Consider the following 26,395-nt stretch of genomic DNA (forward strand, 5'->3'; position numbering starts at 1 on the left):
ATTCTGCATTTTTTAAAGACTTTTTTGGTAAAATGTATATAAACTTTCTACCTTAACTAAATTATACCATGTGTAAAATGGTAAAACATATTTTTAAGGATGCTTGAAAGCTAAATTATAAAATTTCTTCATAGCTAAAACTTAAATAAAGGAATTTGTTGAACAGCATCAAACAGCCTGAAGTCTGTATTTGATTTTACTGAACAAAACAGTTGTTTTTCACAGTAGAAATATTATTACAATGAACCAGACCAGAAACAACGCATTACAATATACGAGATATCTGAGAAATGGTCTGCTTAGCTTCTTTTTTCTTTTCTTTTTTAAAATTTTTGCAGGGAGTCTCCCAGGCAATGGGGCCACATCAGGTGACACTCAGGCACTTTTTAGCATAAAGGTCTGAGAAAAAGGTGTTGCCTGAGATCTGTGGTGTTGAGAACACCATGGCCACTGATGGCATTCAGTGGGGACCAATAAGAGTAACCAATAAGACTTGGGAAATCACTCTTGGCACAGGGTTGGGGGACCGTAAGTGGTACTGGGAATGGAACCTGGGTCAGCAGTGTGCAAGGCAGAAAACCTAGCAATGTACTATCATCCAGGCCTCATATTTAAGTGTTTCAAAAAATATCTAAACTTGTTATTTATAAAAGAATGTGAGTATCAATCTAAAATAGTAACTTTAATATAAAAATCTACCTTTGCTTCCTTTCAATAAAACTCAATTCTCAAAATCTGTAAGACTGTAATTTTAATAATCTTCCAAGTTTCAATCATCAACAAATATATTAATTTAGAAAATGAAGTATGAGATGAAAATTCAAATATAAAGCTTGAAACAGATGAGTCACAGTACATTTTCCAATCCTTAAATAAGTTTTTTTTAAATGTATCTGTATTTTATTTTCCTCACTATAAAGCTCAACCTAAAGGAAACTATATAATTCTAAAACAAGTTGATGATCCAAATTTATTTGTCATTTTTCCCAAAGGAACATTTTAATATCTTTAATGACTTTTATAGCATCATAAACCTAAATTTATTTTTTAATTGCCTTTATTGTTTTAAGCATACTAGGATAATTATCTTATGTAATTTGTGTGCCAATTTTTCCCATTATTTGTGAATATTTTTCTCTTTGTGGACAAGAGAATTCATTAAACTCAACCTTAAAATCTCAATTACCTATTAAATTACCAAAAGAATAGATTATGCTATCAATCTCTTCATCAATCACATCATGTAAAACTCGCATTTATCTCCTTCAGAGCTCACTTGCCATTTTGAAAAAATAAAAATAAAAGGTAGCAGGGTAAGATAGAAGGCAAAGTTACTTCATTGAGAAATCATGGGACATTGTAGAAAAAATAAGAAAAAAACCTAAGGCTTGAGAACCAAATCACTCTCAAGTTTTAAGATCATAAATTTCAGTTTCTCTGTATAGTCTACACTGTACAAAGGACAGAATAAGTGCATTTATGTCATGTATAACTGGTTAAGATTCAATGAAGTTATACTTAAAAGATCTGCTCAATTTCAAAATGTCTTTGGTAATAACTGTTACCACTGTCTAAAGCAGAAACTTCCAAATCTCTGACCTATTACTTTCTTTAAAAAAAGAAGAAAATACTCAGTGCCCCTCTTCAATCTACCTTCTCTAAGCAAATAATCACAGAGCACCCCCCACTGTACTCGAGATGACTAAGCTCTCCCAACCCCATCATTCCAAGACCCAGGGGCATATTGCTTGCTTTGGGAAACACGAAAGGAAAATAATTATCTATCTAAAATAGATAAGGCATCTGAATTGTAATGATTAAAACAAGGTTTTTGACAGAAATTTTTATTTAGATTTATCATAAGTTGTTTTCCAAAGTTCTATACTACGTTGAGATGTATATCTCATTGGTCATAAGGCAAAACAAGATGATCAATTTATATTTGAAAATAGAGGAAAAACTGTGGTACTTTCTTCTGTATCTCCATTAGCTCCTATAACACACAGGCTTGCAGATCATGTTATGTAAATTATTAGCTAGGAGAAAAATTATTATCAAATATCCTAATTAATGGGTCTTTACCAATTTTAGAACTTAACTTTAATAACAAACTACTGTAGGTCTTTTGTCTATAGAGCAAAACTATGAGAAATCGTATTACAAAAGTTACACGGAAAGGAAATAATTCTAAATCTCAATAACCTGCAATAAAAGCTGGCAAATATAAGCAAAAAAGATTAAATGCTGGTCTATCCACCACCCTCTCCCCAGGAAAAAAAAGAAAAACAAACAAACAAATCTAGAAGCATCTGATTTGTTTGCAATCGGTCCATGCAGTTCACTTGCAAAGTCAAAGCTTTTCCCTCATACTGGGATCAGAAGCACTAAAAAGCTTATACAAAGGGTCTCTAGGAAATAATAGGTTATATCCTGTAAAATACATAAGCTGTTTTAACCAAGAGTGGTCTCAGATTATAATAGGGTCGTTGTGAGATATAACACATATTTTGAGAATATGATTAAGGTGCAATGACAAGACAGACATTGGTTAGGGAAATAGAAATATCTAAGCAAGGAAAGGTAATTTGGTTTGAATGTTTGGATCAGATACAAAGTGAAACTGATTAAAAAAAAAAGGTGTGTCAAATTTGGGTAATACTGAGAAAAGAGAGCAAAAGGTTTTGTAAAATTGTGTATGTGAGTGTGAGAGAAAACGGAAAGATAATGTAACAATTTTGGCCTTAAGATAACTATAAGAGACAGTGGTTGTGGTAAGTGCAGGGCTTGTTGTTGTTATTAAGTATGCAAATAGAACTCTCAGTAGGGGACTCTATAGTTAATGAAAAAGGTATGAGCTGAGTCATAAATTCGATAACCACTATATTCTACTTAATGCTAAAAAAAGAGATACATCACCAAAGAATGAGGTTAAGTTCTACGTTTAGGAATATATGTCAACTAGTTAATATAAGTACAGTAAAAATACTACTTAATTATCTGTTCTAAGTATGAAAAGTGATAATAGTCAGAAATGTGTTCCTACATCATGATACATTAAAGCAAGTGAGTTTTATAAAATTACATGAAACCAACTAGAAATCACTTTATTCTTTCTGCTCTCTCATTTCTGTAACACTGCAAACTCACAGGTTAAGGAAATAAAACTGCACATCAACAAGTATAGGGAATACATAAGTCATACCTAATGAGACACATGATGAAAATAAAAGAGACAGACAAATCAACTGTACAATTAATTTCAATAATTCTTCTAATCAGAATTCCAGGCAGGATCTCCTGGGAATACAAAGGATATACATTATCAGCGATGAGTGAAAGGATCAGCAGGAATAAGCTAACAGAATTTTTTTTAAAGTTCAATAAAAAGTTCAACAGAAAAAGAAATGCAACCAAAGAGTGGAATGAAGAAACTGCCAATAGATTCTAACAGTTGGTGAAAAAAAAGAAAAGAAAATGAGGACTTTCTCTTCTAAACTGCTAAGTTTACAACCTAATGTATAATAATAATAATAATAATAATAATAATAATAATAATAATACAAAATTAGTTCAGAATCTTGATCAGTTTTTTCATTTGAGAAAAAATGTCTCTGGGTGATTTAGTAGTACATTAAGAGGAACATATGAAAATAATGAGGTGAGTTAGGAGGTCTGAAGGAATCTACTTGAGAGAGGTAAGACCCTAAAGCAGGGGTGAGGAATCATGTGGTCGGGCTGTACATGAGAGAACAGACACGAGTGCACAGCGATGGCTGCCTGTGGCCTATCTGTCTCTATTGTGTGGCCCTTGAATGATGTTACAAATATCCAAATGGCCCTTTTCATGAAAAATATTCCCCACCATTGCCACAAAAGGAGGCGATACGTTTGAAAAGGGCAAATTATATCTTTTGAGGTATATATAGTCCAGTCAAGTTCAAAATTAGCCACTTGTGGAGCCTCCACGGGACCGTGAAGAATCTCCGGGTTGCGTGATACTTTACAGCCACTGGCGACTTTTATGAGACTGAATACAAAACTATCTCATCTACTACAGGATTGTGAAACTCTTTTATACATGATAGATTTACAGAATATATTAAAATAATGAACACATTATTCTACATGTTGGGAAGTTGAATCTTGGGGAGCCAAAAAAAAAATAAGGCTACATAACAAATGACAAAAAGACCCACAATTAACAGTTTTCCTAATTTCTAGATTACAACTCCCATCTGTTGAGGATCTCAAACACGTATCTTGAAGGAAAAAAAAAATTGGAGAAAACAGTTGCTACTGATTTTAATGTGATGTCACAATTTACTCACTGCATTTCATCAGAAATCAAGAGGCAACTACATTTTGTTGGTCTGTTTTGTAAAATATTTATTTATTTATTTATTTATTTATTTATTTATTTTGCTTTTTGGGTCACACCCAGTGATGCTCAGGGGTTACTCCTGGCTCTGCACTCAGGAATTGCTCCTGGCAATGCTTGGGGGACCATATGGGATGCCGGGGATCGAACCCGGGTCGGCCGCGTGCAAGGCAAACGCCCTCCCCGCTGTGCTCTCGCTCCAGCCCTCTGTAAAATATTTAGAATCACTGTAACAGTGTCATCCCGTTGCTCATCAATTTACTCAAGTGGGTGCCAATAACATCTCCATTCATCCCAGACAGAAACTGATCTGTATGCAGATCAATTATTTTATTGATTTATACTTTAAAAGAAATGTACCATTTTTAGTTTATTAAAATGTGTGAACGTTATAAGAGACAAAAGAACAACAGTGGGACATTGAGGGTACACCACGCTTGGTCAAAACTACACTGTGTAACAATTGATCTTAAACCAAATATTCCCAGGATTGCACTGTAGCACTGTCATCCTGTTTTTCATAGACTGGGTACCAGTAACGTCTCCATTGTGAGACTTCTTGTTACTGATTTTGGCATTTCAAACATGTCATGGATAGCTTGCCAGGCTCTGCCATGCGGGTGGATACTCTTGGTAACTTGCCAGGCTCTCAGAGAGCGACAGAGGAATCAAACCCAGTAGGCCGCGTACAAGGCAAATGCCCTACCCACTGTGCTATCGCTCCACTCCCAGGGTACTCAAATACAATCAAACCTGAAATTTCAGTGTTAAGACAAAGAGAATCTGAGCTGTAAAGATTAGCAGTTTTAAAATCTGGCTTACATTTATTTGTGCATAATTTAGGGCATATAATTAAAATTTTTCAAAATTTGAAAAAAAACCAGAAATTGAAATTTATGGTTTAAATTAATAAAAGAGAATCACATCATCACTACTATAGTTATTATTAACTCAAATTGTCATCCCTAATGCTAATATTGAAAATGTCTATTTTAAAACATAAATACCTAGACTGAGCTTACACTTTAGGCTCTATGATATGAAGGCTTCATATTATTTAAATATCACAATTCAGTACCACTATTTCTATAAGAAATAACTGTATTACATATTTTATATATATATAACTCTCATAATATTAAAACTGGCCAACCCGAGTTTGATTCCTCCACCCCTTTCAGAGAGCCTGGCAAGCTACCGAGAGTATCTCGCTTGCATGGCAGAGCCTGGCAAACTACCCATGGCATATTCGCTATGCCAAAAACAGTAACAACAAGTCTCACGATGGATTCGTTACTAGTGCCTGCTTGAGCAAATAGATGGGCAACGGGATGACAGTGACAGTGACAGTGAATATTAAAACAAGTCAACAATATCAACAAACTATATTAACCTTTTACTTTAAAGTCTAGAGACAGAGATAGAGATTTAGTGTTTTTATAGAAAACAACTGCCTAAAAAGTGATTCTTAAATAAAAGCATAGCTCAATTAGACTACTTATAAATCATAGGTGTGTAGAATTCATCAGTAGAGAGAATTTTTTAGGTGAGTGTAACTTAATTTGAGTTCTCTCATAGTACTACGAGTTTCTGTTAAAAACAAACATATTTCTCTTTGCTTTATGAAGTCATAATATTAGTAAAGCTGATAATAGCTTCACATTTTCAGTTTTTCTATTCAGATGGTTTTCTTTGACCATAGAATAGTACTAGAGCACCTCTCAGAGGTTCAGTACTTAACAATTCACAAAAATACAGCTGTTAAGGACCACTTGGAGAAATCACAGGCAAATTCTTTTAGTTTAAATAGGTAACCGGAAGAAGTTGAAGAAAAAGAATATGCACCTGTGTAGATATGACTATAAATTTCAGTATACAATCTGATAAGAGATAATACAAAAGGGAAAAAAGGCTTAAGTAGAAATATTTCTAACATAGGATGCTGCAATTTACCTAAAAAATGGTATTAAAAATTTCAAGACACTTAAATTTATCAATACTCCATCCTAAGTGAGATGAAACACCCTATTTGGTAGTTTAAGGAAGTTATTTATAAATTCAAAATCTAGAATAAGTACAATGAATGTACTGTTAGCCTATCGGCACAAAGAAAACCAATAAACTACTGGCTAACAAAAGTAAAATCCCAGGTGACTTCTACTAGACTGTGTAATATTATAGGAACTATGATTTGTTACAAAGAAATGAGCCACTGAGTTTATATCTATGTTCCAGCTTAAGACAAACAAGAAAAATACATTATTGGTGGAGTAAGACCCAGGATAATTCTGTGTCTGAAACTGGTAGTCTTTGAGACTTGGCTTTCTATAGCTTGTCACCTTGATTCCTATTTTCCAAGAGTTCAGTCTGATGTTAAAAGACATGTCATAACTTGGGTTTCATACTTCAGTGCTTCAGAAATATGTTTATATACTTTATAATATAATTATAGGCAGCTTAAGACAGATAAGGCAAATGGTAGCAATATATTAGAAACATAATTGAAAAATGCAGTTGTCCAGAAGCACTGGTGGGGATGATGCCTCAGAAAAGCTGCTCAAAGCTCCCGAGTTTCAAGTTAAATTTTTGATGTTGTCACTCTCAATCTATTGAATAGCTGACAGACAATCAAACCCGTCTGGCTCGCTGGCAGCTCATTTTGCTGGCAGGTGGCAAACAATTAGACACACCAATTTGTGCCTCCTGATGACATTAAAGCATGAAACTAAGTTGTATGCAGGGCCTAGTGATTTGTGTGAAAGCATTTCAAAAATAATACTCTTTGCCGTGGCAACTCATTTCAGTCTGCCACCTCCCATTATGGCTTTGAGCGGTGAAGACGACAGACTTGAGTTACGCACAGTGCAAGGCCGCTTCTGTTCAATCCGTCACCGGCGCCCCCAGAGACCTCAATCCCCTCCTTTCATCAATATCACCTCATCATTTACATTTGATAGTACCGGAGCAACTGCATACATTAAACTATGCTGGAGAGCCCTTTCCTAAAAAGCACTCAAATATGCTTTGTGTACCTCGATCTCATTCCTACTTATGTAATTTACAAAAGTGATTCCACGTGCTCTATTTTGCATAAATGCTATCAGGAACAAATGAAAAGTTCTCTATTTTTCTAAAGCCGAATTCTCAAAAGCATGATTCATTTTGAGGAGAACCTGCACATGGGTAACTGCTTTGTTAAGTTTTAATGAAAAAAATCTGTTCTAACAATAGTCCAAGTTCAAAATATTTCAATCTTTATTTTTCAAAATTCTCATTTGAAAATCCTAATTTTCAGTTGAACAAAACTTAAATGTGAGTAAAGATTAAATAAGACAAAACTTCATGAACCTAAATTAAGTTACTATATTTATTTATAGGTAGTTATATAATTTTACAGATACATATTTACGTCACAAATGCAAATAACAATTTCTGGGGACATAAGCCAAATAGATAAAATAGAAGACATTAATATAAAATGGTAATATGGAACACTGAAATAACAACAAAATAAATATCCTAGAAAATAGTTACTACAAATTAGTTTTAAAGGAAGTATTTTCTTACACTGTGTGGTCACTCCATTTTAGCTTTTAAAAACTGACACAACACATTTTGTCTTAAATAACTATTTCTTGTAAACACATATATGTATTTTATATATGTATATATTTTATATATTAAATGTATAGAAAGCAGATTTGATTTTAATCATCTTTATACCTGACATGATTCATGCCATGTTTACTTTTACCATAGGTGTTCATGAGATTCTCATACAGCACTGTTTAAAATGTTTGCAGAGTAAGTTTGAAATATTTTTATGTATGATAAGGATGATTTATTCTAGAAGAAAATGGCTTTACTGTCCTACCTCTGTACCCGTAAGCACCAAAAAATCATAGTGTTGGGTTTGGAAAAGAGAAGTCTAATGGTTTATGAGAAAATAATATGAAACAGACATGAAATTTTGACTACATAGACATATGTTGGATAATACAGTTTGGGAATCATTTGATTTCTTAATTTGATTGTTTCCACAAAACAAACAACTAGCTACTTCTCATACACATGCAGGGTTTTATAGGGGAAAAAGTGTTTTAAATGTCAATAATGGTCTAACTCAGAAGGTAAAGAACTACATTCTTCACAAAATAACATATTAATATCACTGAAACTTTTTCAATCCCGGTGTCATAGCACTAGGTCAATAATTAGAAACTATCTAAATTATTTTCTAATACTGCAGGCATTTTTTAAAATTGGATGTAGTTTATATACAAGTCACTTGTTTAAAATATTTTATACATTAGGATTTAAAGAATCATTGTTCATAATTTAAAGTTCCTTGTAAGATTTAACATTTAAATGTAAATATACTGTAAAATTTTGAAGGCTAAAATTTTTCAGTAATCTTTACTCAATGCATGCCTCAAAATATAGCTTACATTAATGCCTCAATTTTCCTAAGAAAAAGGACTGTGCATAATGAAAAATGTTCCCTTATACTTGCACTAAAAAGTTTCACTACATAATGGAAGCTATTTTCATTACCCACTATTTTACTTTCCATAATATTATAATGGAATTTTAGAACTAGATTAGACACTAGATATTCACCTGTCCACTCACATATTTAATCACAGGAGAATTAAGCCAAAAAAAGAAATGTCTGAATGTATTGGAGTCATTAAATGATGGTTTTGAATCATAACTCGCATTTCCTTATTTCCACTTCAATGTGTATATATCACATAAAAACACCTTGTTTTGAGATTTATTCATGTAAGGCATTTATATGAGTGCAATTAATTTAACCTTGCACCTTGATATTCTTTATAATATAAAACTACATATTCGGAGCTAGAGAAATAGTACAGCAGGTAAGATGTTTGCCTTTCATGTGCCTGACCCAAGTTCGATCCCCAGCACCCCTAAGCACTGCCAAGAGTGGTTCCTAGAACAGAGTCAGGAGTAAACCCTGAGCACTGCCTACAGTATGCCTATATGACTCCTCCCTCCAAAACACTCCTAAATATTTTAATACAAATTTCAAGACCCTTGTAATATTTTCAAATTAAATAAATTAATCTTTTTATTTTATGAGCCCTGAGAACATTAAGTTTGGCACGCACCTGTCGAAGGAATGAAACTGCATAGGAAGAATAGCTTGCGCTTCTCTTTTCAGAGCTGGATCTGGGTACGGGATAGGCTCAGGGCCACACTCTGTTATTTCAACTGGGGCAGCCACGAGACTCTTTAGTATTTCCTTTACATTGATGCCTTTGGTTTGACTAATGCTGGATATGGATGGGGCTGGCTTCAGTATTTCACTGGGGTTTTCAGTTAAGCTTTCTTGGGATTTTTTGACTTCAGATGACAAAGTAGAGAGCAGTTCACTCATGGCATCTGGGCCTGCGCTAGGCTCTAATTCTGCCCCATTCAGGATGCTTGCCACTTGTTCCTCTCCAATTCCCGAATCTGTATGAGGAATCGAACTTTCTACTGGAATTTCTTCACCTGGAGTCGGTGTTTCTTTGTCCTTAACAGTGTCTGGAAATGCAGCAGGTGTCTCTGTAACGAAAGAAACTGATTTAGAATAAAAAGACTCACAAATAAAATCCAGTATCATTAATAAAATATTCTCACATATTACGGAAAATAAAAACATATAAAAAGCTACTTTTCTGTTTGTTTGGAGGCAAAGCCCAGCTGTACCAGGGCTTACTCTTGCATCTGCACACACAGATCACTCCTGGTGCGCTCTGGTGATCATGCGGAATGCCAGGGATCGAACCCAGGTTGGCCACAAGACAAGTGCCTTACCTTCTGAATCATCTCTTTAGCCCTCAACAGCAAAAATTTCTACTAAATGTATGTACATAGCAATATGGTTTTGTCAAACTTATTGTCCAAATACAAGTATCATTTGGTCAATAAGCATTAACAGAGAACCATTTCATTTTGTTTTGGGGCTACTCCAGTTGAGCTCAGGAATACTCCCTGCACTGCTTCCGGGATGATGCAGTGGCTAGGACTGAACCCAGGCCTCTCACAAGCAAAGCATGCACTCAGCCTGCTGACTTATCTTTCAGTCTGTTGCTTTATAAATCATCTGGCATTTAAAATCTGATGACATTATAAACATGGAGAAACAATTTCAAAAGAAACCGAATACAGAAACTTAAATACAAATAAATGTTAATAATGAAAAAGTTCTCTCTATATTCTTTGTTCCTAACTATAAAGCATACAAAAAATTCTTACACATTTCTTCCTTTAAAAAAGTCATTTTATACCTTTTTGGGTATCTCCTTGAACAGTAATTTAAATATCAAATTAAAATATTTTAGCTATTAATATTTTACATTAAAATTACATACACATAATTCATAAAATTCTGAAGAGCTAACTGCATAAGGTAAGTAAAATGATTAGTTAAAAAGGATAAATATTTTGTAGAATAATGTCCTCTTCTATTGTAACCTACATGTTCCTTTATAAATATTTTAGAAGTGTCATGGCCATTATTTTGTAAATTGGGTATAATTCGCAAAAAGTGAATAAAAAGTATAGTTATAAATGCCTATATTTAGATATAAAATATCTATGTAGACATAAACATGTGAAATATATATAATATTGCCAATTGAAATAAATCTATAAAATGGAAATTCCTAGCAAATCTCACTATATGATTCAATATAATGGCTACGAAATAAAAAGCTACTAATAAATGCTGTCATGAAAAATATGTCTGATCTATGTATACTAATAGGCCTTAAGAAAAACATTGATGTGGCTAGAGAGATATAGCACAGTGTGTAGGGTGCTTGGTTTGCAAGTGGCCAACCCAGTTTTGATCTCCAGTACCCCATACGGTCTCGTGAGCCCTACCAGGAAGATCCCTGAGTACAAAGCTAAGAGCAAGTCCTGAGCAGAGCTGACTGATCAAAGGAGAAAAAAAAAAATGAAAGTTATATATAAAGAAAATAAGACACATGTAAATTACTCATAGGTTATGCAAAATGTAAATAAGATAACAAATGGTAGTCATTTGCACTTCTTTTCATATTTAAGGTTAAACTTTTTAATAACAACAGTAATCTAAATTACTTCCAAGATGTCCTCAAGTGAGTTCTTATAATCTATTAGTCCTATAAAACTGCCATTAATATTTTTGTTGCTGTCAATGTTTTATATTTTATTGCTTCTCTGTTTTGAAAATTTGTTACTAGAATCTGGAGGTAGTTTTACAGTCGTTTATGTTTTGGATTTTAAAAGACATCTAACAAAACCTTTGGTGAAATTACCAGGCAGGGAAAACTCTAAGAAAAGTTGCACTGATAATACTGTTGTCCTATGGGATTAAAACTTCCTGAAATTTTTATACTAATGTGCTAAAATAATTAAGATATTATATAGGGAGTTCTTTAGTAAAAGCATCCAAATCTTAGTGTCTATTAGAAAGTATTTTATTTTTAAATGCCATAAAATTGAAGTTTACTGAAAATTTGAATTTATTAAAGTTACCAAATTAATTTCAGAATAATTTTCTCAAAAATTTTAAAGAAAATGCATTTCTGGTTTTGTTCACATCATTTTTATGATTAAAATTGTACTAAATGTACACATTAACTTGTAAACAACATCTTCATGTCATTCAGCCTTTCCAATACACAATGTTCATTTAAACTAACAAAAGTGGACACACATCTCTCATAATTCAGTGTTAAATGGCAATTTCCTCACGCTTATTAAGCAGATTTTAGCCTTGCTTTTTGTAGAAAAGGATGCTACTCATTAAAAAAAAAGAAAGGTGTAATATGAACAATATTGTACTATTACACTGGATGACCATTGTGATGAGTTTATATTTGTTCTTTTTGGGGGCCGGAGCGATAGCACAGCGGGTAGGGCATTTGCCTTGTACGCGGCTGACCCGGGTTCAATCCCCGGCATCCCATATGGTCCCCCAAGCACCTTCAGGAGTAATTCCTGAGTGCAAAGCCAGGATTAACCCCTGAGCATCGCTGGGTGTGACCCAAAAAGCAAAAAAAAAAAAAAAATTTGTTCTTTTGTTCCCAAGCCTACAGCCTGAAATAACAGTTAAAAAGTATTGAGAAGGGGCTGGAGCAATAGTACAGTGGGTAGAGCATTTGCCTGGCATGTAGCTGACCCAAGTTCCCATATGGTCCCCCAAGCACCGCTAGGAGTAATTCTTGTACAAAGTCAGGAGTAACCCCTGTGCATGGTCAGGTGTGACACAAAAATAAAAGTACTGAGAAGATTAATTTCAATAACACTATAGGCATTGCAAAGGAAAAATGTAAAAGGTAAAGAATCAGTTCATAATGCTTTATAGAATGGTGCAACTTAAAATATTAGCATAAATAATAGTATTAGAAATAAAAGGAAAAGAATCATAATTCTCAGGTATCTAGCTTGAAGGGAAAAATAGAATTATGATAGATCACTAACCAAGGAAGAAATCAGTAAAAGAAATGATTTGTTTGGGAAAATAATGAATATATATAAAATAAATAAATTTTAAATCAATAAAATCTTGGGATATTTTTATCTATTGGTCAAGGTAAGTATACTCATGTACTATGAGAACACTCAAACAGACGACACAGAAACTTTGAAAGTTGATGAAATAACGTATTTTCAGGAATAAAAAATTAAAAAAAAGGCTGAAGGGATATCATGGGGATTAGGGTACTTGCCTTGCATTCTAACAACTCCAATTTGATACTGGCATGGCATCTAGTTACCTAAACACCTCCAGGAATATATTCCTTGAGCACAGCCCGTGTATGCTTCCATATTTCATTTTCTTTTTCTATTTAACTGATTTTCATTAAAAAATAAATACTATAAAAGTGTGCACTAAAATTTATGGAATTTTTACAGTAATGAATCAATTAAAAAATCCAGTAATAAATGAAAATAAACAGATCAATAGCCAAGACACTTACTATACAATTACATCTTGGCCAGAAATGCTTTCAATAACATCAGCAAAAAATTTAGCTTAGTTTACATACATGTGAATTAAACAGAAAGTTAAACATAAACAGCAGAGAAATAAAAAGTGATTGTATCTATGCAGGTTACATCACTGACAGCAGAATAAAAACTTTTTAATGGTTTTCAGCAAGTTCTTAGCAATAGCCCATGTCAGCAAACAAAGCAGAAACATTAGTCTCACTGATCTGAAAGTTCTCAGAACCAGGCAGTCGGAGACCAGATGCCTCTCTCTTGCTAGGTGTCCTTGAACCAAATGTGTTCATCTACCACATTAAGCAAATCAAAACTAAGATCCATTACCTAATTTGAAAACCAGATGCAAACTCCTGTTAGTGGAGGAATACAGTTTCTTCTTGCTATAGGACTGATATCCCCTCATTTACCGGTTGGTTGTGAACTAGGCAGTATTGCTGCTATTGCAGGGTCACCTCCCTTGTTTCTTTCCTGTCAAATCCCTCATGTAGTAGGAGACAGCTCAAAGAGCTGGAACACATGCTTTGCATGCAGGAGGCCGGGGCAGATTCCTGGCACCATGTGATCCCAGAACACCACCAGGAATGGGATGGGAGAAACAAGCTAGGCATAGCCCTTGAGCAACAGTGGGTGTTGCCCCCTGATCTTTTAAAACTTCTCATACTCCGTGTGTTTCTGAGTTCCAACTTGAGAAAACCCTCTATACTTCTCAAGTCCATGTGAGATTAGTCAGGGTTACTTGAATAATCACCTTTTCTTAAAGGCAATAGTGTTATATAAACTAATAATAGAAGTAAAATCTACTCTATGTATTGCCTCAGGAATTATGTCTGTTGACTACATTAGGAAAGTCTGGGGTCAGGGGTGGTTTCACAAAATTCTGCTTACTGCATCCTTTGTTATGCAAATACTAATTTAATGCTAATCTTACCCAAAGATACTATTTTAACTTTTCATCTTTAAAACCTCTGGGGCTGGAGTGATAGTATAGCAGGCAGGGTGTTTGCCTTACAAGTGGCTGAGTGAGGTCTGATACCTAGCATCCTATATGGTCGCCCGAGTACCACCAGGAATGACCTCTGAGTGAAAAACCCAGGAGTTATCCCTAAGCACCACTAGGTATGACCCCCAAACAAAAACAAACAAAACAAAAATTAGAAATAAAAAAAAAAGTGTTTGAGATTTGGTAAAACGAAAAAAAAAAAGCCCTCATTTACTACTGTTACAGAGAATGCTTTCTAGTTAAGTATCGATGGAAAACAGTATAGAGATTCATTCCTCAAAAAAGGTAAGAATATAGTTCCCATAAGACCCAAAAGTTCCAATTCTTGGCATTCATTCTTACAAAAACATTAATATAATGCCTTCCAATATTTGATGCTCTGCTTAGCATGATGCTGTGCTAGGATATAGGAAAAATGTCAATGACAGATAAATGGATAAAACAACATTGTGTTATTACATATCCACAATGGAATAGTATGCAGATATCAGAAAAGATAAAATCATGTTGTTTGCTACACCTTGGATGAAACTCAAGGATTTCATGGTAAATGTAATAAATCAGAGGGAGAAGGCCAAATACCAGATGATCTTATTGAGCTGTGGAAAGTAGCGCAGAAACAAGAGAGAGAACAGATAGTACTGAACAGTGACAAATCCTTGGCCTTAGATTACAAAACTGTATTACCACGCAACGACGCAGTGTAGGAAGAGCAGAAAGGGGTGTGGGAGGTGAAAAATCAAGCTAGAAGTATCACAGGACACTGGCAGGGAATATTTGATACTTTCAGGACAGTGAGGTACAGTAACTTTGCACAAAAATATATGAATGCTAACATTGGTATGATCACATTACCTAAACTACAATAATATAAATTAAAATAAGAAAAGTAAAAGCTGCTTAAAAAATAAAACTTCCAATGAGTTTGTTAAATTCTTCCTTTTTTTATTCAGTGTGTTAACTTTTGTTTTTAAATTAAAAAACATCTTGAACAAATTCACATTAGCCATTAAAAAAAAAAAGCTTTCTCAACTTTTTTATTAAGTTAAGCACTACAAACTACACAAATGTAAAGAGAAAAAGACATAATAAAGTCCCTGCTTTTATGTCTTCATGTGATAATTCCACCATCTCTATGGGTGCCATAGTCTCTTTTTCCTGTGGATTATATTTTTGTCCCACCTATCTTTAATATCCTCCATCATGCTTAATATTTTCTTACTGGATGAGTTGAGTCAAGAGTCCAGAGTTCAATTAGCCAAAAACAGTAATGATAGGTCTCATTCCCCTGATCCTGAAAGGGCCTCCAATGATTGGGAAAGATGAGTAAGGAGACGCTGCTAAAACCTCAGTGCTGGGAGGAATAGAGATGTTACTGGTGCCTGCTCTAGTCAATCGAAGAAAAACAGGATGACAGTGATACAGTGATACAGTGGATGACTTAAATTTTATTATGTCTGGTAAATGACTTTTTGTGCTCCTTTAAAGGAAGATAGAATTCTGAAGGTTAAGAAACTCATAGAATAGTATGAGTTTTCTCATACTATCAAAGCTTATTTGTAAATATTTACTCTGAAAGTTTAACATTGCCTTCATTTTAGAAATACTCCCACTAAATTATTACCAAGTTGTCAGTCTGCCACAGTCTCTTATGACTGCTACAACTAGGAATATTAGTATACACATTACTAGGTAGCCTTAACACTATGTGACATTTTAAGAAACACTGTATCACTGTATCACTGTCATCCCTTGTTTGTTAATTTACTTAAGCCAGCATCTCTATTACACTCAGCCCTGAGATTTTAGCAGACACCTTTACTAGTCTTTCCCAACCATCAGAGGCTCTTTCAGGGTCAGGAGAATGAGACCTACCATTACCGTTTTTGAACTTTAAGAATAAACCAATAAAAAATTGTATTTTGTTTTCAATATATATAGGGGTAAAATATAACATATATCTCCAGGAAACCTGAGATAGATACTTGTTTAAAATCAATTACACTATGGAATTTGCATAATAATTGATGAGAAGAAAATATTCAGACAGGCCAGAGATGAGGTCAATATTACCTTTGTAAAATGAGTGGGCAAAGCTCTGCTCAGGAATTAACTTGGCAAGGAATCCATGGTTCAAACTTGGATGAGGGATAGATGGTATGACCACAACTGTGAAGAAAATCATGGAATCAAATTTGAGCCAGCATCTAACAGTCTGCAACATGGCCTAGCAGAGTCATGACAAGTCTATATTGTTACAACATGCAAACAATACTAGTAATAAGGACAGCATATCAGAGGGAAGCAAAGGGATTATGTAGTAAGAGAAGGAAAACAATATACTTGTATAGAGCAATTTTCACAATGTACACAGAGACATAGAAACAAAATCAGAAGGGAGTGTTCAAATATAGTAATTCTCATTTTAGACAGAGATGACACATAAGAGTACTTAAAGTGACAAAAAAGTAGCTATAATTTACAATAAAGGCTTAGTGCTTTATATGTCAAAGACAAACTGGAATGGGAGGATATGTTCAATTGAAGAATAAAGTTAAGGATATACTAGAATTATATGGTATCTTTTGCACTAAAAGTAAATATAACATGCAACAGCAAAGCATCATGATTACAACATAATCCATAATTTGGAGCAGCAATATAAGGTAAATGAGATGTGATATGCTTACAGAAAACATAATGCAGAGATTTGACCACTAATTTCTTTTTCATTTCTTGAAATATTCATTACATGTGTGTATGACTTATCCATTGGAATATCCATTACATGTGTGTATATGAATATATATCCCATTCACTTCTTAGCCAAGACCATTCCAACTATAGATTCAGTGTTATGAAAAATAACCTCTGGGTTACCAAGGTTACATTAAAACGAAGAAACAATCTTGATATAAACACCAGGCAAGAAATATAATTGGTAGAAGCCATCCCCGTAATAAAAAAATAATAGCTGCCAGAAAATATGTTTATTATTTGCAAGAAAAGAGGCCAAGATAATGGTGCAAAGAATCCTGTACCACGAGTGTATTCTGTAAATGAGGAAGAATGTAACCCTGGAAGGTTCATTTTTCTCCAGAAGAGCTAGCTTTCCACATGTCTGATAATTGAAGCAGTGTTGGTATAAATTTGGCAGGTATGTTTATCTATGAGTCTATACTACAATATTCTGATACTGAAAATATTATGCACAAAGAAAAAAGGAAGTTAAAAGGGTGAGGGAGAGAGGAAGAAAGATTTAAAAAAAGGTGAAGGAGAGTTTTATTGTTACATTTGGCTATAAAAACTTTTAATTTCACTTATAATTGGTCTTCAACTAGTCTATAAGAACTACAACTTTCTAGATTATAAAAGGTAAAAATATATGTAAAATAAATCATCTGCATATTAAATATAAAGCATTAAAATAAAAGTACACTGGTAAAATGAGAACGCATCAACTTAATGGAAACAATCATTAAATAGTATTAAACAGGTATTCCCATAGCCCTTATTTATAAACATCTTGTTGTGGCTATGAATAGGGCTGATTATATATGTGGATATCAAAATCTAGAAAATGATGAAAATTTAAATAATTTAAAAGCATTTACCTGTACTTGTTGGTGAATTTATTTCCTGTCTGATGTTTCTACCCGTTTGGCTTCCTGTTCTTGCAGTTTCTCGCTGGGGTTCTAAGATGTCACGATACTTGGAAACCATCAGAACCGAAATGAAGTAAACAACAGCTAGAGCTAAGAACTGTGCCTGCTTGCTATCATCCTGCATGAAGTAAAAAGGCAGTTTGACTCTCAAAGACTTTAAAGGATAAGTCCTTAGAGCATAAGGAACAATTCCAATTATTATTTTCTTTATGGAAAGAAAATATGACAGTGTATTTCTATTAAAGCTTATTAAGTATCTATTGACATTTACCAGGTGCCATATAAGTACATATATAAAATCCCTGAAAGATACTATTGTTATAGGTTGAATTATAATTTCAAAACAAATACAAGAATGTTCACATTTTTTTCTAATAGCACTGTAGCACTGAAAGTCCCGTTGTTCACCGATTTGCTTGAATAGGCACCAGTAACGTCTCCACTGTGAGACTTGTTACTGTTTTTGGCATATCGAATATGCCACAGGTAGCCTGCCAGGCTCTGCTGTTTAGGCAGGATACTCTCGGTAGCTTGCTGGGCTCTCCGAAAGTAACAGAGTAATCGAACCCAGGGCATGCAAGGCCAATGCCCTACCAGCTGTGCCACTAAAATTTTTTTCTAATATGCCACTAAATTCTGTCTCCTCGCCATTATTTTCTGTTGCTTTCATAAGAACATAGTATGTATATTGGTAAGATGAAGATAGAAAGTCTACAAATAATAATTTATTGTCTACATAAAAATTAAGAACTTCAAATATTTTAGCTGAAAAAATAAAAGTTCAACTGGAATAAATATGTAATTCCATTACTCCATGAGTACAAAATGAAGGACTATCAACAAGGAAGGTCAAAGCACATTTCATACAAACCTAAAATGAGGTAATCAATATGGCAGCTTAAGAAAATGTAATGTAATAATTTTTAAGCAAGTAAATGTAAACAGATAAAATGAGGCAATTTTACTATTCTGTACGGGTTACAACTTCTGCTAATATCTAAGGCCCCTTATTCTAAAGCTCAAATAGAAAATGGAATTTTTACAAAACAGGAGAGCCATATAAGAATTAAGAAACAATATTTTTAAAAAGCAGAATATAGTAAAAGAGCAAAGATAATCATTAAAATAAATGTGATTTGTAAAAATCTTAAGAACTGCAAGAACTATTAAGAGTTCTATCTACAAAGCCTAGAAAACTGAAAATGAAAAAAGCATTAAGAAAAAAAACGAATACCAAGGCTACTTCCAAACTAAATTGTATCTATGGCTTCATATGTTAATTCTGTTTTATAAATTGAGGAAACTGTACCACTTCAAGTCAAAACTATGGTTACCATGAACTAGAGGTAAAAATAGATGCAAATAAGGAAAACAAATGTATATTCAACTCTATTAAACCATTTTAGGCATTTGTTGTACTAATTACTTCATTTCAGTACAATATAAATAAGATTTTGGATTTATGTGCTATCTGTAAGGAAAAGGGCAAGTGAGAAATATTTAATGATTATATAATAGTATGAAAGAGAATTCTAAGCCAATGCAATAAGCCAATAACAAGATAAATTGTTCTGAAATACTATGAATTTAGTATTTCTGTTTTGTGGGTAACAGATAACTTCTAGAGATAAAACTTCTTGGTAAGTGTGAAAAGCGTAATGTTTGACTTACTATGCTCATAGAATATACATATTTGGCAACACAAAATATTAAAATAGCAATTAGAAAGTAAAATAAAGCCAGTAAAAGGTGTCTAAGATACTGACTGAATAAACTTAAACACAGCCTAAACAGGGATAGACACAATATCCCACAACAATTTCAGCACTGGAAATGGCATTAGGTAATTAGGAGGTATTCAACAAATATGTGTGCAATGAACGTACACCAGATCAAAAACAGAGTTAAAAATAATAGGTATTGTCAACTGATGGCCAATTAAACTAAAATATCCCTGAAATATGGAAAACCCAAAAACCAATAATCAGTTGTCTTTTATATTTAAATCTAGATTCACAATCTGCTGGTGCTTCTTATTTTCAGTTCTATCTCTGGATATGAAGCACAATATACATAGAAGCTAAACATCTGGAGAACTACCAATTAATTGACTGGGTACTTTATTATAAAGGAATAATTCTAATACATTTCTCCGATCTGCTCAAAAAATGATGTCTCCACTATTCAATCTTGAGTCAGTAATATAATTAAATCTGAAATTCTTTAACAATCTAAATAATTCAACCAGGATGCTGTAAAACTTTTCAATTCAATTTTTAAATATTAAACTTAGAGCAAATTATGCAATTTTTAATTGAAGTGATTTAGTATAGTATAGGTTCTCAAAAACTAGAGAAACAATAAATTTCCTTTCAAGTTTTATTTTATAAACTATGTGTTAGTGTTAACATATTACAAAATTTGTCATACAACTCTTTCCTCTATATCTGACAGTATATATAAATTTAAATCAGAAACAGGCTCATTACAGAAAAAAATGAGAATAAGATTAGGAAATTTTTGACATTTTATCTTATGTTCCTCCTGCCATGTCAGCCAATATTCACTGTCTTCAGTATGAATGACACTAAAAGTCCATGAAAGCCATGAAAATCTTATTTCTTAAATTCAAGAGATAGTGTTAGAGATCTTAGAAAATTATAAACGTAAAAAGTAAAACAGTAGGAGTCAGAGATATAGTACAGGGGTTAAGGCGCTTGCCTCGCATGAGAGCAACCAGGGTTCAATTCCCAGCACCCCATATGGTGCCCAAGTCCACCAGGAGTATCCATAAGCACAAAGCCAGGTGTAAGCCCTGAGCACCACTGGTTGTGGTCCAACAATCTCCACCCCCACAAAATTAAAACCGTGAAAAATATTATAGAAGAAAGTTTTTAACCTGAAGGTTACAGTGTACCAATTGGTAATCTTATCTGCATATAAATAGAACATGGATATATATCTGTGTATAAATATTTGCATACATTGCATATAGTACATTGTACATCATGTCACAGCAGACATGATATAGCACTATGAATATACACATGTTCCATTATACACTATAATATACATTTACATAATGATTGCTATGCAATATGTAATAAGCATACAGGTATATATACAATAAATAAAATACATACTATTTCTTAAAAATAATTATTATTTCTTAGAAACAGTGACCAAAATAACCACAAAATATCAAAGTAATATATAGGTCTTGTCTATTAAATACTACCAGTTATAAACTGCTTATAATTTAGAATAACTAGGTGGAAAAAACTATGTCCATGTATCTATAAAAAATCTATTTTTCATAGATAATCATAGATAATCATTCATAAACTTTTTTTTTGCAGTGTCAGTAGTAGAATCCAGAGCCTCACATATGTAAGAGAAGTGCTCTAATGCTGACTCACATTCACAGAACCTAAAAAAAAAATCTATTTTAATTCAACTTTTTTTGGGGGGGGGGCGACACCCAGCAGTGTTCAGGAATTACTCCTAGTGTTGCTCAAGGGACCATATGGAATGCTGGGAATTAAATCCAGGTTGGATGTGTGCAAGGCAAGTGCCTTACTCACTGTACCATCACTCTGGTCCTTTTTTCAAAATAGAAATAAATAATTTTCAATTCAAAACAAATACAATTAATTATTTTTTCTTTTTTTTTTCTTTTTGGGTCACACCTGGAGATGCACAGAGGTTACTCCTGGCTCTACACTCAGGAATTACCCCTGGTGGTGCTCAGGGGACCATGTGGGATGCTGGGAATCAAACCTGGGTCAGCCACATGCAAGGCAAATGCCATACCCCCTGTACTACTGCTTCAGCCGGACAATTAATTATCTTTTCAAACTGTAGACTAAAATCCAGATTAGTTAGACTCTTATATCACATTTTTATATCACCATGAATTTACCTATTTAGATGCACCTCTACTTAATAATGGGCTTATTACAGGTTTATTATAAAATAGGTTCTTTATAGAAAATTTAAAAATATACAAATTTTAAATAGACAAAGCACAAAATAAAAATGGCTTATTGAGAATAAATTAAACTGACATCACTGTATACATTTATAACCTTTTTTTAAAATAAAGGTGTACCTATGCATGTTAACCTAGCATACTGATGTAACAAGATTTACATTATATAGGTATGTTTGTATGGTGCTGCCAGTATTTTTAAAACATATTGTGGATAGTTTATCAGTTTTCCTAAATTTCCCTCCAAAATAGGATTTTAATGGCTGAGCTGAACAGTGTTCTTTTGATTGAATACACTGTGCTATTTTAAGATAAAAGTCTATTGTTGGACATGTAAAATATTGCCAATTTTCCTCTAGGCATCTCTGATGAACTGAGAATAAATAATTCTGAGTACAATAAATAGGTCGCAGGACAACAACATTTATAGGAATTTTAACAAATACTGATGAAGAACTGGATAAAGGGTTACATACAGTAACTGTAGAACTGTAGAACTGACTTACATACAGTTGATAAATGACAGAGCAAACTTCAATATACCTTGAAGAAAACTATTATTAAAAGTTTTCAGTTTATTTAATAGTCAAAAACATATTGCTGTTTTAATTTGCATTCATTTAAATACTGGCAGTAAAATTTCTTGTCATTTTTGTCTTGTATATTTCACACATACTGCCTATTTTATTCGACAATTTTTTTAAGCACAAGATCCTCAATTTATTGTTATATATAAATTTAAACTTTCGTGTATGTTTCGTAAATTATCAACTAAAGCAAGAAGAACAGAAAAAAGTTACTGGGAAACACTAACTGCATTTGTAGTACTGTCAATACTGTATCACTTAATATGTTTCTTTACAGTTTGTGAAAAAAATGAGCTGTTGCTATTTTCACTGATCTTATGTCAGTGATCCTCACTGTGTATTTTTTAGAATACAGGTTGTTCATCAAAATTATTTCACCTCCAAAAAGTAATTGTCAATGACACCTAATTAAAGTGTTTTTATCAATAATGTAAGAAACATGTAATAACAAAAGTAGTCAGTAACTAGAGATGAAACAAAGTTTCTAAAAAGTAGGCAAGTTCATGAAAAATGTAAATTATAATTTTTCAAGACTATCCTTATTCCTAGTATACTACATGTAAATGACATCCAAATTTTACATCACTGAGAAAGGTCAAGCATTTAACAATTGAAAGTACTTCACATACTCATGATCTGTCACACTGGGACGTTAGGTATGAATTTAAATTTTCTTATGAAATTTAAAATACTTCACATGAATGACAGTGTTAAGGGATTTACCAAAAGTCAATTTGTCACAACTTACCACATCCCGAAAAACAACAGCACGAAGGCGATTGATATCGACATCCTGAAGTAGTCGATCAGGGTCCTTAATAGGAGAAAGGTTTCCTGGAACATTTTCTAATGGAGCCTTAAAAAAAAAAAAAAAGAAGACGACAATCGAGAGTTACAAAAAAAAAGTACAGTACTGAAATGTATATAGTAGCAGATTTGTGATACTCTTATTGTAGGTATTAAACTGATCAAGTTTGTTTCATCCGCTACTGAAAATATTCATTACTGACACCACTCTTTTATTACGTACTTTTCTGTTTTCTGTTCTTATCACTATTTATTATTTCCGAAGGTTTGGCTTCGTTGTCAGTATAGTTACTGTCACCACAGAAAAAATATGTGGTAGAATGCTTATTCTGAATATAGTAAATGGGGTTCCAGTCTGTTATGTGATCTTGCACTATCTACTAAAAAATGTTGAGCCTAACATATTCTACAATTTCTAGTTGGTAAGGCTAGAATTATTACTTTGAATTACTGGATTCACTTATTTAATAGTTTCATAATATATGACATCATATGATCATATTAAAATTTTATATGTACAAAGATTTTGTAAGACAAATTTCTCCCCAAATAAATCAGGAATAGTCTAAATACTAAAGCTGAAAGACATCCATTAAAGATCATTATGACCAAATGAATTTTATACAGTTGAAGACAGAAAAATTCATTCATATCAGGAATCATGAGACAACAAACTAGAGAGAGATACAGTATCCATAAAACTTGATTTAGCACTTTTCCATGGACAGAATACTTTAAGGATAGTACAGATAATTGTGTGTGTGACGGGCCAGAGAGAGAATACAAAGACTTAGGTGCTTGCCTTGCATAATATTGGCCCTAGTTCAATACTAGGCACAACATATAGTCCTCTAAGCACCACCAGGAATGACTTCTGAGCACAGATCCAGGAGTAACCCTGAGCACTGGTGAATGTGGCTCAACAACACTTCCACTGTTCTATTAGCCTCCAATCCACCAGCACACACACAAAGGGAGTGGACTGAGTCTTTATGGAAAATGACATAAAAATTCCTTTAAAAATATTAAAATGGATAATCCAGTTATACCACCTCTAGGCACATATCCAAGGGTATGCAAGTAGCAATTTGAAATATTCTTCCACCTCTATGTTCACAGTAGTATTCTTCACAACTACCAATCGACTGGTACCATTTATAATAGCCAACAGAATAAATGCCCAGCAGGCGACTTGATAAAGAAACCCTTCTATATATTCAATGAAATACTACTGTTGCATTAAAAATATGAAATTGTGCCTTTTGGAGACAAATGCAAAGCTCTTGAGATAACTGTGCTAAGCAAAATAAAAAATAAAATGAAAGGCAGTTGCTAAGACAGTTTTCCTCATATTGACACTATGAAGACTAAAATAAAAAAAACATATTAAAATTCATGGTGGTTACTGGATGGAAAATAGAGGTAGCCAGATTAATTGATTTGAGGTGTTTTGTGGAAGAGGATGGCAGGAGTCCTTATTGCTGTGTATGGCTAAACAAAATGGCAGTGCTTGGGATACATAGAGTTCACAGAGGTGAATGGAAGGCATGCTCAAAACTTCATGCAAACACCTGGTGTCACAGAGCCCTGCAAGAAATGCCTGGTAGAGCCATGGTGACTCCCACAATTTCTGGTCCAAGCAATACTGCATCTCTGGGAGTATCTCTGGACCCCACAGATGCCAATGAATCCCCAGTGGCAGCAGAGACCCCCCAAACATTCTATGGTTTAAATTGGCTAATATATGTAAAAAACTGAGTACAATTCCTGCAAAGAGAGTAACTTGTGACTTTAACACTGAGTAGAGAAAAGAACTTGGTATTTGAAGATGCAGAGTAACTTGAGTTCCACTATAATTCTACAATCTACCAACCATACAAACTTATGTGAGACTTACTCCCTCTGAATGTCAATAAAATCATATATATCACTGGTTTTCAACCATTGTACACTTGTGGGCCACTATATATTCATGTACCCATCTCTGTACTAGCAGTTAATACTGACTATAGTCAAACTTTGTATTCCTGAGAAATGGCTCTGATCGACAGACCAACAGGCTGAAAATTATGTATCTAAATAACAGGCTAGTACTATTTTAAAGAAGGACTAAAGAAAATGGGAGATTATATATAACATAGTTGAGAATGTTTAGAAATATTTTATATATCATATTCCATTTCACAAAATTATTTCTCTACTTGGGGGGTGGGTCTTACCCATATTTCTCTATTTATTATCTAATTTTATCCTTACAAAATTATAAGGATAATTTTATCCTTATAAAGAATTTTCTTTATAGGAAAAATTTGTGTTGCTCCTTCTACAAAGTGTACAAAAAAATAAAAAGAGAGAACCAAGTTCCAACAGGTTGGTACCATACCAAAAGTGAAGAATAATTTACTTACTAAAGTGATACAAAAGATACATGAACACAAAGAAGAACATATCTCACCCACCTAGTGCTTTAATTCTGTGTCCTAAAATATGTCTTGCTAACCACTCAATTTTCTCCAAAATATTTTAAATTCACATCTTATCAATTTTTCATTGCCAATACTCTACAGACAGTTTGCATTGCTCAACTAAAATTATATATCATTTTCATTGGTTTTTTTTGTCCATTACATACAACTGGAGCTGTACTTGTGTTGATAGTCAAGAAACGAGTTAAGTTAAAACAGCTTTAAGAAAAAAGGTTTTAGAAATTTTTAATTTATAAATCCCTTTTATGAGTACATATAAATATGTATATTGAGTTGTTAACTGTGGGGGAAGAGAGTATTAATTAAATGTCCAATGTTTTAAGAATTTCTAATACTTTAATATGTTATTGCTTCCTATGCAATTAACAAATAACATATTAATTAAAACCTATACCTATTATAAGAAAATTGAGACATAGAAGACTGAGAAATTTGTCTCATGTCACAAAACCAATAAGCAGTAGTTACAGGA

The 26,395-nt window shown here is 33.3% G+C and overlaps 1 protein-coding gene across 5 annotated transcripts in view; it reads right to left on the reverse strand.

The window, feature by feature from the left end:
* The window catches only part of NBEA (neurobeachin), a 625,086-nt gene that overhangs the window by 382,700 nt on the left and 215,991 nt on the right, over positions 1-26,395 (reverse strand). For 4 of the 5 annotated variants that reach the window (XM_055142054.1, XM_055142047.1, XM_055142070.1 and 1 more), the window contains 4 exons: positions 23,379-23,486; positions 18,002-18,170; positions 16,461-16,556; positions 9,514-9,952 (listed from right to left, as the gene is read on the reverse strand). In XM_055142054.1, the coding sequence (XP_054998029.1) occupies positions 9,514-9,952; positions 16,461-16,556; positions 18,002-18,170; positions 23,379-23,486 (812 nt within the window). The remainder of the gene's footprint in view (positions 1-9,513; positions 9,953-16,460; positions 16,557-18,001; positions 18,171-23,378; positions 23,487-26,395) is intronic. The other variant, XM_055142057.1, reaches the window with a different exon arrangement.

This window comes from Sorex araneus, chromosome 1 (genome assembly GCF_027595985.1).
Source record: "Sorex araneus isolate mSorAra2 chromosome 1, mSorAra2.pri, whole genome shotgun sequence".
Classification (NCBI taxonomy): Eukaryota; Metazoa; Chordata; class Mammalia; order Eulipotyphla; family Soricidae; genus Sorex; species Sorex araneus.